The sequence below is a fragment of the Petromyzon marinus genome, chromosome 3 (assembly GCF_048934315.1).
Source record: "Petromyzon marinus isolate PM22_M1 ecotype Great Lakes invasive population chromosome 3, UKy_Petmar_22M1.pri1.0, whole genome shotgun sequence".
Taxonomy (NCBI): Eukaryota; Metazoa; Chordata; class Hyperoartia; order Petromyzontiformes; family Petromyzontidae; genus Petromyzon; species Petromyzon marinus.
In genome coordinates, this window is record NC_133669.1 from 24,149,142 (window position 1) to 24,162,270 (window position 13,129).

The following is a 13,129-nucleotide window of genomic DNA, read 5'->3' on the forward strand; positions in this document are numbered from 1 at the left end:
TCCTCTCCCGCAGCCCGACAGCCGACGCGCCGCTGCCTTGGTCACGCGTCGCTTTAAATTAGCGCTCTCGTTCCCAGACTTCGGAGTGGTGACAACGGGCCGTGCATGGGGGCGGTGGGGGTGTTGGAGGAGGAGGTCTGGGGGGGGGGGGGGAGGGGGCGCCGGGCTTTTATTTTGGAAGGGTGCCGCTCCCGGTACCCGCTCTCGGCCGATCCCCGTGCAAAGCGAAAAATAATCGTAGCCACACTGACGTGCGGCGGTGTTACCCCGTGCGTGCGTGCGTGCGTATTGCACTGTACGTAGATTGTGGGCATGTGTGAGTGTGCACACGTGCGTGTGTGCACACGTGCGTGTGTGTACACGTGTGTGTGTACGAGTGGGGGAAGCGGTAGTGTGGTGGTATAGGGCGCTGCGCTACGAGTTGAATTCGCGCTCACGGCCAACATCAGTGATGATTATTTAAAGCGGTGCAGGGCCCCCGCTAGGTCAATTCAGACTCAAAAGAGTACCTGGGGCGGTGTATGAACATCGCTACTGGGAAGACAAAGACGGCCGGGCGTGTTGCTGGTCACCCACCCCCTCGTGTACCGTTCCGGCCTTCAAAGGTGCTCGCGAACAGCACTTGCCCCGACAGTCTGTTAAGGCTATAGGGGGATCTTTGTGATTGTGCATGTGCCTGTATGTGTGCGATTGTGTATGTGTGATTGTGCATGTCTGATTGTGCATGCGTGGTTGTGCATGTGTGATTGTGCATGTTGGATTGTGTGATTATGTATGTATGTGTGATTGTGCATATGTGTGATTGTGCATGTGTGATTATGCGTGGTTGTGCATGTATGTGATTGTGCAAGTGTAATTGTGCATGTGTGATTGTGCATGTGTGATTGTGCATACGTGGTTGTGCATGTGTATGATTGTGTATGTGTGATTGTGCATGTGTGATTATGTGTGATTATGTGTGTGTGATTGTGCATGCGTGTGGTTGTGTATGTGTGATTGTGCATGTGTTATTTTGTGTGATTGTGCACGTCTGATTGGGCATGTGTGTGAATATGCACGCGTGTGATTGTGCATGTGTGATTATGCGTGGTTGTGCATGTGTGATTATGCGTGGTTGTGCATGTGCGTGATTGTGTATGTGTGTGATTGTGCATGTGTGACTGCGTGGTTGTGCATGTGCGTGATTCTGTGAGATTGCGTGACGTTGCACGAACGCTGCTTTTAGAAAGGCGCGGGGCTAATTGCCCTCCTCGCTTCGCAAAAAAAATTTCATCAGCAACGGGACACCACGAGAGTGCGCACGTGTGCCCACACAGCGGCACATGCGGCACCAGAGCATATCACGCGTGCAGTATATATTAGATACTGTATGTATCCCTGCCTGGACTGAATAAGCACACACAAGGACACCTGCCGGGTCACGCTATCGGACACTGGTGCACAATACCGTCCCACCGCTCGCGTCTCGCCGCTACACTCTACAGGGGCACGTGCCGTCAGAGCGCCAACGCCACGCCCGGTCGCCTTTGTCTCCCCAGTAGTGATGTATACACACACACACACCACACAAAAGGGGTCATTTAAGGCTGAGTCGACCTAGAAGAGGCCCCGGAACCGTTTAAGATATTCGCCACCGATGTTGGCCACACGCGCGGCAATCAAACTCGCACGGTGGGGTTCGCAGCGCAGTGCGCTAACCGCTGAGCCACCGCTCCAAACGAAGACAAAGGCCCCCCCTCCCCCCGTATAGCCTTAACAGACTGTCGGGGCAAGTGCTGTTAGCGAGCACCTATGAAGGCCGTAACGGCACGCCAGGGCGTGGGTAGCCAGGACCGCCAGTGGCGATGTTTACAGACCGCACCAGGTACTCATTTTTGGGACGAGTCAACCTAGCGAGGAAACACAGCACCAGCTCAGACATTCGCCGCTCTTGTTGGTCGTGAGCCGGAATCGAACTCGGGTCATCCGGGTATTCGTAGCGCAAAACGCGCTAACCGCTTGCGCCACCGCTCCAAAAACAACGCGCACGCGCGCGTGTGCACGGCGGACACTCGCCGGGTTACGGCGCGCTCCCAAGGCGCTGATGCTCGCTGCCGCCGCTGCACCCGCGGTCGTATCGAGCGCGCAGTGACTCGGCAATGCAGGCGCAGTGGCGGCTGTGGCGGCGGCGGCGAGCGGCGAGCGGCGAGCATTCCTAAATGGGACAGCCGGGACAGGCGCGGCTGATTGGCCGTAACCACAGAAACTTTGGCTCCGTCCTCCAATCGAGCGCTGCAAGAGGACGGAGCTCGGTGCGGTGGGGGGGCCGTGGCGGTGTTCGTGGGTGGAATTAGGGGAGAGGCCGGGATGGGGTGGGGAGGTGGAGAGAGGTGGGGGGGGAGATCGTGGGAGGCGAAACGGAGCAGCGGTCTGTGGATGGGTGGCGCGTACTCGAGGGGGGGGGGGGGGGTGGTAGGAATGGGGGGGGGGGTGTAGGGTTGTATGTGGGGGGAGGAGGATGGGAGAGGGAAGCCCATGGCCCCTCCCCCAGCCCAGCCATACATACACCTCCTCCGCCTTCCACATCCTCCTACCCGGGTCCCGCCGCAACGGGGATGTCCTGCGCGGCGCACCAACCCAGCCAGCCCGCGACTCCCTCCTCTCTCGCTCGTTCTCTCATCAGCGCCACGCGCCACTCTCCAGCGTGTCCCCTCTCTCGCCTTCGATTCAAACATTTGGCGACCGTTATTCATTTGATAAATATTTTTGGGGGTGGGCCGAGAGAAAGCAGGAGGAGGTAGAGGGTCCGTGCTTGACCCAGAGGCAATTAACACTCCTACGAGCATTTGTAGAAAATTTAATAGCAGCAGCAGCATCGTCATCATCATCACCATCGTCGCTGCTGCTGCTGCTGCTGCCGGCTCCGTGAGCACCCAGAGAGGGCGGGCGGGAGGGAGAGGCGTGGAGTAAGCGAGGGGAGCGCAGAGGGGGGGGGGGGGCTCAGCACAAGGAAGGGAGGGAGAGAAAGACGGACGGGAGGAGGCTCGCGCTCGGGCAGGTGCAACGCGGAGGGCGAGCGGTGAGCGAGCGAGGAGCGGGAGAGAGTGTGGTGGGAGAGACGGAGGGAGGGAGGAGAGGGAGGGACATGTCCGAACACCGCTCCTCATCCCTGGGTGACGCCAAGGCGGTGGCGGTGGCGCCGAGCGGGCCGCGTTGGCGGCGCCGAAGCGGCACTTTCCGCTCCTTCCAGGAATGGTGCCTGCGCACGTACGGCGACGCCGGGAAGACAAAGACGGTCACGCGCAAGAAGTACCAACGCATCGTGCAGCTACTGAGCGGAGGCGAGGCGGCGTCCGGAGACAACGCCAAATTTAAGTTCTGGGTTCGGTCCAAGGGCTTCCAGCTCGGCGGAGAAGCCGACGTCTCGGCGCCTCGGCTCCACGTGCCCGTGAAGACGATGGTCAGTGCCGGGTGGGGGGGTCAGTGCCGGGTGGGGGGGGGGGTCAGTGTGGGGTGGGGGGTCAGCGCTGGGGGTCCCGCGCTGACCCGTGTCTCAACGTCCCGAGTCTTGCAGTTGCGTGTTCGTGTCTGCACGTCCCGTGTCTCGCTGTGCCTTATTCGTGTCTCGCTGCCCCGTGTCTCACTGTGACGATGTCGGTGTGCGTGACGCCGTCTTCTCGCGTCTCCCGTGCTGAACACCACCTACCTGTGCTGCTGCTGCTATGGTTGCGATGTTATTTGGGGTAGCGCTGCGCGCATGTGCGCGTGTCTATAAGTGTATGTGTGTGTGCGTATCGATAAGTGTGTGTGTGTCGATAAGTGTGTGAGTGTCTGCGCGTGCCTGGTGCTGACCACCCACCGACTTGGGTGCCGTCTCGGCCTTCATAGATGTTCGCTAGCAGCACTTGCCCCACACGTCCGTTAAGGCTACACGGGGGATCTTTGTCTTTGTGTGCGCGCGCGTTGTCCGTGCTTTCATCAATGTCTAACCCTGGTCGCGACTGCACCGCCTGCTTCAGCGTAAGGGCCTCAAATACAGTCTATAGTTTCACGACAGTATATATGCATACTGCATATCACCGGCCAACTGCCCGAATGTGCACAGAAGCACATCGCGCGTGTGTGTACATGTGCGTGTGTGTGTGTACATGTGCGTGTGTGAGTTTCTGTGGGAGCGTGTGTGTGTACATGTGCGTTTGTGTGTGTACATGTGCGTGTGTGAGTTTCTGTGGGAGCGTGTGTCAGAGATACCCATCCCAGGTGAACCAAATGCACGCCACACACACGGACTGACACACACATACACACGCACTGACACTCACACACACACACGGACTGACACACACGGACTGACACACACACGGACTGACACACACATACACACGGACTGACACTCACACACACACACGGACTGACACACACACACACACAGGCTGGCACTCACACACACACACGGACTGACACACACACACGGACTGACACTCACACACACACACGCGCGCTCTCACACGCACACATACACACGTGCTGTTAGCGAGCACCTCTGATGACCGGCACAGTACAAGAGGGGGTGGGAGGTCAGCACCACGCCCGACCGCCTTTGTCTCCCTAGTTGCGATGTTCACACATCACACCACGCAAGGTATTCATTTGAGGCTGAGTCGATCTAGGTCAGGCCCCAGCAGCAGTTCAGATAATCGAGAATCGAACTCGGGTGGCCGCGTTCGTAGCACAGCGCGCTAACCGCTACACTATCGCTCCCCCCCACACACACACACACGCTCACACGCTCACACACACACACGCTCACACACACTCACACACTCACACACGCACTCCCACGCTAGCCACACCGGCACCCAGCGCGCTCCTGCGCACCGCTCGCATACGCCCGAGAGGGATGACGGCGAATAGGGCCGAATAAATAAATAAATAAATACACGCACAGGTGTCATGACGGCCTGCCACGCAGACACACAACACGCGTGTCAACATACGTGTTTACATGCGCTGCATAGACCACTACACTCGACGCATTGCCTTGAAAGGTACAAAAAAAAACGAAATCACGTTCATTTTAGGACGCAAAATAACGTGTGCTATAAAGGAGGGCCCTTGCCCGAAACGTCGCGCGTTCTATATTTTATTTGTAAGTCCAAGGTGTTAATGACGAATGTGTCCATTTGTTTCTTATTTGCGCACCACTGCCAACGCAGCAGCATCACAAAATAACGCGGACAGCCGAGGGACATGGGCCCCATCATCATCACAGTGGGTCCAGTACGCAACTCACCGTCCCATCAACCCCACAGGCAAACTCACCCTCCAAATCCACCCTACCACCAAACTCACCCTCCAAATCCACCCTACCACCCAACTCACCCTCCCATCCACCCGTCCAGCGAGCCAACGGCCATCCATCCCGCGACGGTCACATCAAGCCATGGGGTCAGGGTAAAGTGCATCGTGTGCTCTTACACAGCGCATCACTTATGCAGCGCAGATTTTAAGTGAAAACAAAGACCACCTCGTGTAGCCTACACAGGCTGTTGGGCCAACTGTTGTTAACTATGAAGGCCGGCGCGGCAACACGAGCGGGTGGGTGGTCAGCCCCACGCCCGGCCGCCTTTGTCTCCCCCGGTGATTTTATTTCACATACCGCATCAGGTGCTCATTAAAGGCTGAGCCGACCGAGGGGGAGGCCCAGGACCGTTTCAATTATTCGCCACTGTGTAGGGTTGTGCGCGGGTCGCCGGGATCGTAACGCAGTGCACTAACCACAGCGCTACAGCTCCCCACTCACAGTACACGCGCGCACGCACGCACAGGCTCCCACCGTCCACACCAGACCACGGCTCCGCTCATAACACCTACTTTACCGACGCCTTCACGGGTCTATTTAAAGATGACGGATGTAAATATATAAATAATATATTATCATGTGGGTGTTTAAGTGTGGGGGGGTAGGGTGGGTAGTTAACCGCACGCGTTGGAAATCTCCCTCTCCGTTTTTAATTTGTATTGATGCGCGAATGAAGGACGTTCCCTCTGCGCACAAATTCAGAGCCCCATGAGCCACGGTCGGTGGGTCGGCACCGCTTGGGGTGGCGAATTTTGCCAGCGACCATCCAGGCATGGGCGGTGCCCGCCACGAGCGGAGCAGAGCGCTGCGTCCTTGCTGTTGGATAGCCGCGCATCCTCATTCATTCTCACATTCTGCAGACGTTTCGTGTCGCATTAGCCCCCCCCCCCCTTGTTGTATTAGCACAATTATAGATCGCCTTATCGAACAAACTTACGGTAACCTTTGTTTTTTGTTACCAATTTTTTTCTCGTTAAATAAAATAAATCTACAGCGGTGTGCATTGGTATCATGAACAAAATTCGTGATGTCTACGTAAGATTGTTTCAACGAAAAAAACTTAACATTTGCCACCCTGAATGGTACCGATACGCCAATTTGGGCCAATGGCTCAGCAAGTACCAACACACAAGACAAAGACCCCCCGTGTAGCCTTAACAGACTTTTTGAGACAAGTGCTGTTAGCGACCACCTATGAAGGCCGGAACGGCACACGAAGAGGTGGGTGGCCAGCACTACGCCCGGCCGCCTTTGTCTTCCTAGTGGCGATGTTCACAACACCACAACAGGTCCTCGATGAGGTTGCGTCGACATAGGAGATGCTCAGGAGCAGTTCAGATAACCCTTGCAAGTGTTGGTGGCCCCGAGCGGGAGTCGAACTGGGACCGCCAGGTTCGTGGCGCTGTGCCCAAACCACTGCGCCACCGCTCCCCACGCAAACACACAACCCACACTAACACCACCCCTGGGGCGGGTATCGCCTGTTTTCCGCTTTCGCCACTGGGAGCGCGGAGAGGTTTGCTCCGACCTCTGGTGGGTATCGCCTCCCCAGAGAGAGTGAGAGACAGAGGGGGAGAGAGAGAGACACTGCCCTCACACCTGTTCGCCACAGCGAGAACGAGCCACGCGTATTCCTTTGACGATTTGTGCAGAGAGAGAGGAGAGAGAGAGAGAAAAAACGCCTACAGAAAAAAAAGATAAAAATAATAATTCTTTAAAAATCAGAGCATGGGCGACTGTGACCCCACTGGGAGCACAGCCTTGTTTTGAAACGGCTTTTACACCAGGACAACAAAAAATATCACCCCCCCACACACACCAGCCCCCCACCCACCCACCCTTCCTCCTCCTCCTCCCCACCACTAATTAGCTCGGATGCATCATGTCGCCGGTGGTGCAAGCGCTATGGTGGCTCCGTAGCCAGGACGTACACGATGTAATTAGAGATGGGATGGTGAGGAGGGAGAGGAGGGGTGTCAGGGTGAGGAGGGAGGGAGGGAGAATGTGTGAGTGCGGCGCGGGGACTGGGAACGGCTCTGCTCGCCGACTGCGCTGTTGGCTACAGCGCTGGGCGCTGCTGCTGCTGCAGCTGCAAGCTCACTCCGCCTGCCTGCCTGCCTGCACGGGCTGGGGTGCTGACACCCAACCACACACCCACTCATCCCGTGGACGCATGAACCCAGCCAAATACGCAGGCACGCACCAAACCCCCGCACACAGCCAGCCAAGCGCCCAGCCACGCTTCCACCCACACAACCACCCACGTTTCCACCCACGCATGTACCCACCCACGCTTCCACCCACACAACCACCCACGTTTCCACCCACGCATGTACCCACCCACGCTTCCACCCACACAACCACCCACGTTTCCACCCACGCATGTACCCACCCACGCTTCCACCCACACAACCACCCACGTTTCCACCCACGCATGTACCCACTCACGCTTCCACCCACACAACCACCCACGCTTCCACCCACGCATGTACCCACCCACGCTTCCACCTACACAACCACCCACGCTTCCACCCACACAACCACCCACGCTTCCACCCACGCATGTACCCACTCACGCTTCCACCTACACAACCACCCACGCTTCCACCCACACAACCACCCACGCTTCCACCCACGCACACGACACGCGAGCGCACGCAAGGGCCAATTCCGTCCGAAAGCGCGCACAGCAAATAGTGATTTGAGCAAACGCACACACAGACGCACACGCACGTGTACACCCACAGACACACACACACATCGACACACACACAGACACACACACACATCTACACACACAGACACACACACGTCTACACACACAGTCACACACGTCTACACACACACGTCTACAAAGATAAAAGATCCCCTATATAGCCTTAACAGACTGTAGGGGCAAGTGCTGTTAGTGAGCAGCACCTATGAAGGCCGGCACGCCACACGAGGGGGTGGGTGGCCAGCACCACGCCCGACCGCCTTTGTCTCCCTGGTGGCAATGTTTACACACCGCACCAGGTACTAATTTGAGGCTGAGTCGACCTAGGGGAGGTCCCGGGACCGGTTCAGATAATCGTCACTGGTGTTGGCCGTGAGCGGGAATCGAACCCGGGACGAGCTGGTGAAGGGGGGCGGTGAGTGGGTGGAGGGGGGGGCGGTGAGTGGGTGGAGGGGGGGGCGGTGAGTGGGTGGAGGGGGGGGCGGTGAGTGGGTGGAGGGGGGGGGCGGTGAGTGGGTGGAGGGGGGCGGAGGGTGAGTGAGTGGAGGGGGGCGGTGAGTGGGTGGAGGGGGGCGGCGGGTGAGTGAGTGGAGGGGGGCGGTGAGTGGGTGGAGGGGGGGGGGCGGTGAGTGGGTGGAGGGGGGCGGCGGGTGAGTGAGTGGAGGGGGGCGGTGAGTGGGTGGAGGGGGGCGGTGAGTGGGTGGAGGGGGGGGGGCGGTGAGTGGGTGGAGGGGGGGGGGCGGTGAGTGGGTGGAGGGGGGGGCGGTGAGTGGGTGGAGGGGGGCGGTGAGTGGGTGGAGGGGGGGGCGGTTAGTGGGTGGAGGGAGAGGTGGCGCGGTCAGACCAATCGATTATCCCCGGGACCTTCCTCGGCAATCGCGAGAACTTGGGGATCGGGCTGAAGCGACGTGGTGATGCGCGGGACGGATACGAGCAAAAGGCACCGTCCTTCCCTCCCTGTCTCCCTCTTCACCTTCCCCTCCCTTCCTCCTCCCTCGCCCATCGCTCCGGCCAGAGAGCCCCTCTCCCCCCATGCCCCCCCCCCCACATTCCCCTCCACCCACCTCGCCCTCCCCTTCCCACATCAAAACCCAACCCCTCCCCCCCGTGCACCTCCCGCCTCTAGAGCCCCACAACATCCCATCCCATTCCCTCCCACCTCCGTCAGCCCGCCCTCCCATCCGTCGATGCGAGGAGCCGCCCCGGGACCGATTCGCGACTCGAGCGCTGTGCTCGAAGTGTCGCGCGGACCCCCCCCCCACCACCCCCGCCTCCACCCCCCCCCCCCCCGTGAAGAGCAGCGCGGGAAGGATAGCCTGCTCCGCGCGGCTTACAGAACAAAACCGAGCATGTGTTGCATGCATCGCTGGCGCGCGCCTGTCGTAAACATCACCACGAGGGAGACAAAGGCGGCCGGGCGTGGTGTTCGCCTCCCACCTCGTGCGCCGTGCCGGCCTTCGTAGGGGTGCTTACTCGCTAAAAAGCACTTGCCCCAAAAGTCTGTTAAGGCTACACGGGGGGTCTTTGTCCGTATGTGAGTGGGCGCGCGCGCGTGCGTGCGAGTGGGCGGGCGTGTAGGTTTTGCGAGTAGCCCGAGTGCGCGCGCGCGTGCGTGTGTGTGTTCGTATGTACGTGTGATTGAGTGTGTGTGTGTGTTCGTATGTGAGTGCGCATGCGCACAGCAGCGCATGCATTTTAATAGAAAAACACGCGGCGGTTGTCACCTGTTGGCTGCGTTCACAGTCAGAGCTCCACGCCAACATGAGCCGCACATCGCCACCGTCGGCCCCGCCATCACCATCAACCACATCCACCAACATCACCACCACCGCCGCCGTCACCATCACCACCATCAGCATCAGGATGACCACCGTCACTACCACCGCCATCGCCACCATAACCACCATCAACCACCGCCGTCACTATCACCACCACCGCCGTCACCATCACCATCATCAGCATCAGGATGACCACCGCCATCACCACCATAACCACCATCAACCACCGCCATCACCACCACCGCCATCACCACAATCACCCCCCACAATCGCCACCATCACGAACATCGCCATCATCACCAACGTCACCACCATGAAATGTGCTATTTCCACGCCGTGTTAAGGCACAAAGCACGCATGAAACACGGCCCAGAGAGTTCAAGCGGCAGTAAAGCAGGCGAGAAACGGGGGGGGGGGGTTCTTCCACGGGCTAAGTGGAAGATGGGGGGGGGGACTACGAACGGCTGAGAGGTGGCGGATGGCCAGAGGGGAGGGGAACCAAAAATATTTGGGGGGTGCAGGTGATGATGGTGATGAGCGGCGTGACGATTCGCCCATCCCACTCATAGGGTGCCGCGGTGGGGAGATGCTAACTACCTCGCCCGGTATACAGGAGGTACGTGGGGAGATGTTAACTACCTCGCCCGGTATACAGGAGGTACGTGGGGAGATGTTAACTACCTCGCCCGGTAACAGGAGGTACGTGGGGAGATGTTGACTACCTCGCCCGGTATACAGGAGGTACGTGGGGAGATGTTGACTACCTCGCCCGGTATACAGGAGGTACGTGGGTTCGATCCCGAGCCTGGTGCCCGTATGTTTTTTTAAGTGTGCATGTTTCTCTCCCCATGCTCGCTTTGTGTTTTTTTTCCTCCCTCCAGAGCATTTGACTGCTGCTATATATTCCCACGCGATAAACCACTTGGTTTGAGCTATCATTTGTGGCCAGGTCGCTTCTGTAAAAGAGCTCTGTAGCTCACCGGGCCTCGCATGGTAAATATATATATTTTTAGTTTAGTTTAAATAGTGGTGAAGTATGGTCCAATAGCCTCCGCGCACTGCACGGCGTGGGGAAGTCCACTTCTCGAAGCGAATCGATACCATATATGGCCACGTGCGTTGCGCGTCAGGTGTGTGTACAGTATTGACAGGTAAGGTGAATACTGGGATAGACGATCACACGCCCGTGTAGAAGACACAACTCAGCCTATATTCAAAATAAATATACACAATATATATTTTTTTACGTTTCGGGTGAGTGACCATTTTTAAGATGTGTGTGTGTGTTATTCAATCAATGATTCGCAATATCGACTCTTTCTTTCCGGCTCGGCAAGATAATACACTCTTATTAATTATTGCTAAAAGCAGAAACACACAGGCACCCGCTACACACATGTCCTGGTATACACATTACACGCGCAAAAAACTGTTGGGGGCAAGTGTTGTTAGCGAGCACCTATTAAGGCCATAACGGCGCACGAGGAAGTGGTTATCCTCATCTCCACGGTCGACCGCGGCCGTTTTTGTCTCCCCCACTGCTGATGTTTACGCATCGCACCTCGCACTCATTTCAAACCCATTCGGCCTAGAAGCGGCCCAGGATAAGCTATGAGACTCGGACACCACAGTGCCAACGATGTTAGACCTCTCTGGGAATCCAACTCCGGTGGTCGGATTCGTTCGTAACGTAGCGCGCTAACCGCTGTGTCACCGCTCCCTCTAGACAGACACACAGGCAAGACCGCACACGCAGCTGCTGTCAGATAGAGAACACGGCGCTCCCAATCTGCACCGGGGCCTGTCCATAGCGCGGTTATGCATTCGATGTTTAGATGCCGCGCCAGATATATTACTTATTTGAGGCTGAGTCGACCTAGGGAAGGCCCAGGACAGGACAGACACAGTGCTGGTCCGTGCGTATGTCCCGCAAAAAAACCCAGGGGCGGACGGGGAGGAGATGAGTCGGGAGATGAGAGGCCGTGCTTCTCTGCGAAAATCAAACACGTGATCTGGTGGCGATGCTGCTGCTGCCGAGTTTATCGGTGGTGCACAAACACAAAATTAACTAACAACCCCAACACGCCCGTCAGTAACAACAGCGTCGCCTTGAAAAAGGGAAGGACGCGAGAGGCGACGTTTCCGGGAATGGCCACGGGCTACGAGCAAAGAGACCACCGCCCGAGAGGTCGCCAATTTATATTTTTCTTCCCCCCCCCCCCACACTTATTTAGGACCACGGCGTTATCGACGTTCGCGTTGAGTCTCTGCGTCTCGGTGCGGGCCAGCTGTCTCGCTCCGTGACACTGCGCACTGCGATGCCTCCAGGCAGACGTCGCTGGAAAATCCGACCCATACCCAACCTCCTCCGCCCCCTCCCACCCATTAGCGGGGGGGGGGGGGGCGAGAAATTTGACATTGAGGGCTGGGGTGAGTATACCAACCACGTCACGTCACTGTTGTGACTCAAACATTTATCTCGTGACCAAAAGACTTGCAAAGAGAGCCGTAGACTGGCTGAGCATCTAGCCAGCGGTGTACAGGCGGGCCGAAGGAGCCCAGGCGCCGGGACTACGAAGAGAGAAGGCGGGTAGGGAGGGGCGTAAATTGGATTGCGAGTGACCCCAATTTAGTTTCTTGGACCAGGACTCATCCCGACCACGCTCCACCGCTGACGCCACTGCGTGCCAATTAGTCACGCTGCCGTCACGTCATCGGGACAATGATCATTACGATCATCATCGGCATGTCCATCATCGTCACCATCATCGTGGCGTGATGGTGCTCAGGAGGAGTGTGCTTTACGCGCTGTTTGTGAGCGTGAGTCTCCAGGGACGGCGAGGTTGTCCCAGGAGTCGGGTTTGCGGGAGCCTTGCTCGCGCGGAGTGGGCACGAGTCTGCTTTATAATCGTTCATTAATTCCGCAACGGTGATTTGTGTCATCTGATAGATGCGACCAAGGCAATGCCATCATCACCACTATCGATGCCACAATGTTTTATAGGTTTTTTGTTGTTGTTGTTATGAACCGAGGTTCATTTTAAAATATATTTCTTTAATTGCATCCCATTCACCGTACTCTGAAATGAGCGCGATCGATCGCACGCGGGTCCACGACCCACCGTCAGTCTCGAGTGAACACCTGAACCATCTCCCCTCCACGCTTCACCAGCCCGCAGTGACCAGCGCGGTGAAGTATAGTCAAATAAACCCCGACACCCAGGCGGTGTGGGGAGCCCTTCTTGACCCAGCAATGTGTTGACCAAATCGCTGTCACGTGTCCACGATTCGTAT

At 57.6% G+C, this 13,129-nt stretch overlaps 1 protein-coding gene across 2 annotated transcripts in view; it reads left to right on the plus strand.

Annotated features, from left to right (window-relative positions):
• Window positions 1–3,018: 3,018 nt before the first annotated feature.
• The window catches only part of LOC116958305 (nucleolar protein 4-like), a 372,491-nt gene continuing 362,380 nt past the window's right edge, over window positions 3,019–13,129 (plus strand). For both annotated transcript variants that reach the window (XM_032980855.2, XM_076071964.1), the window contains exon 1: window positions 3,019–3,439. In XM_032980855.2, coding sequence (XP_032836746.2) covers window positions 3,125–3,439 — 315 coding nt within the window. In that variant the 5' untranslated portion in view covers window positions 3,019–3,124. The remainder of the gene's footprint in view (window positions 3,440–13,129) is intronic.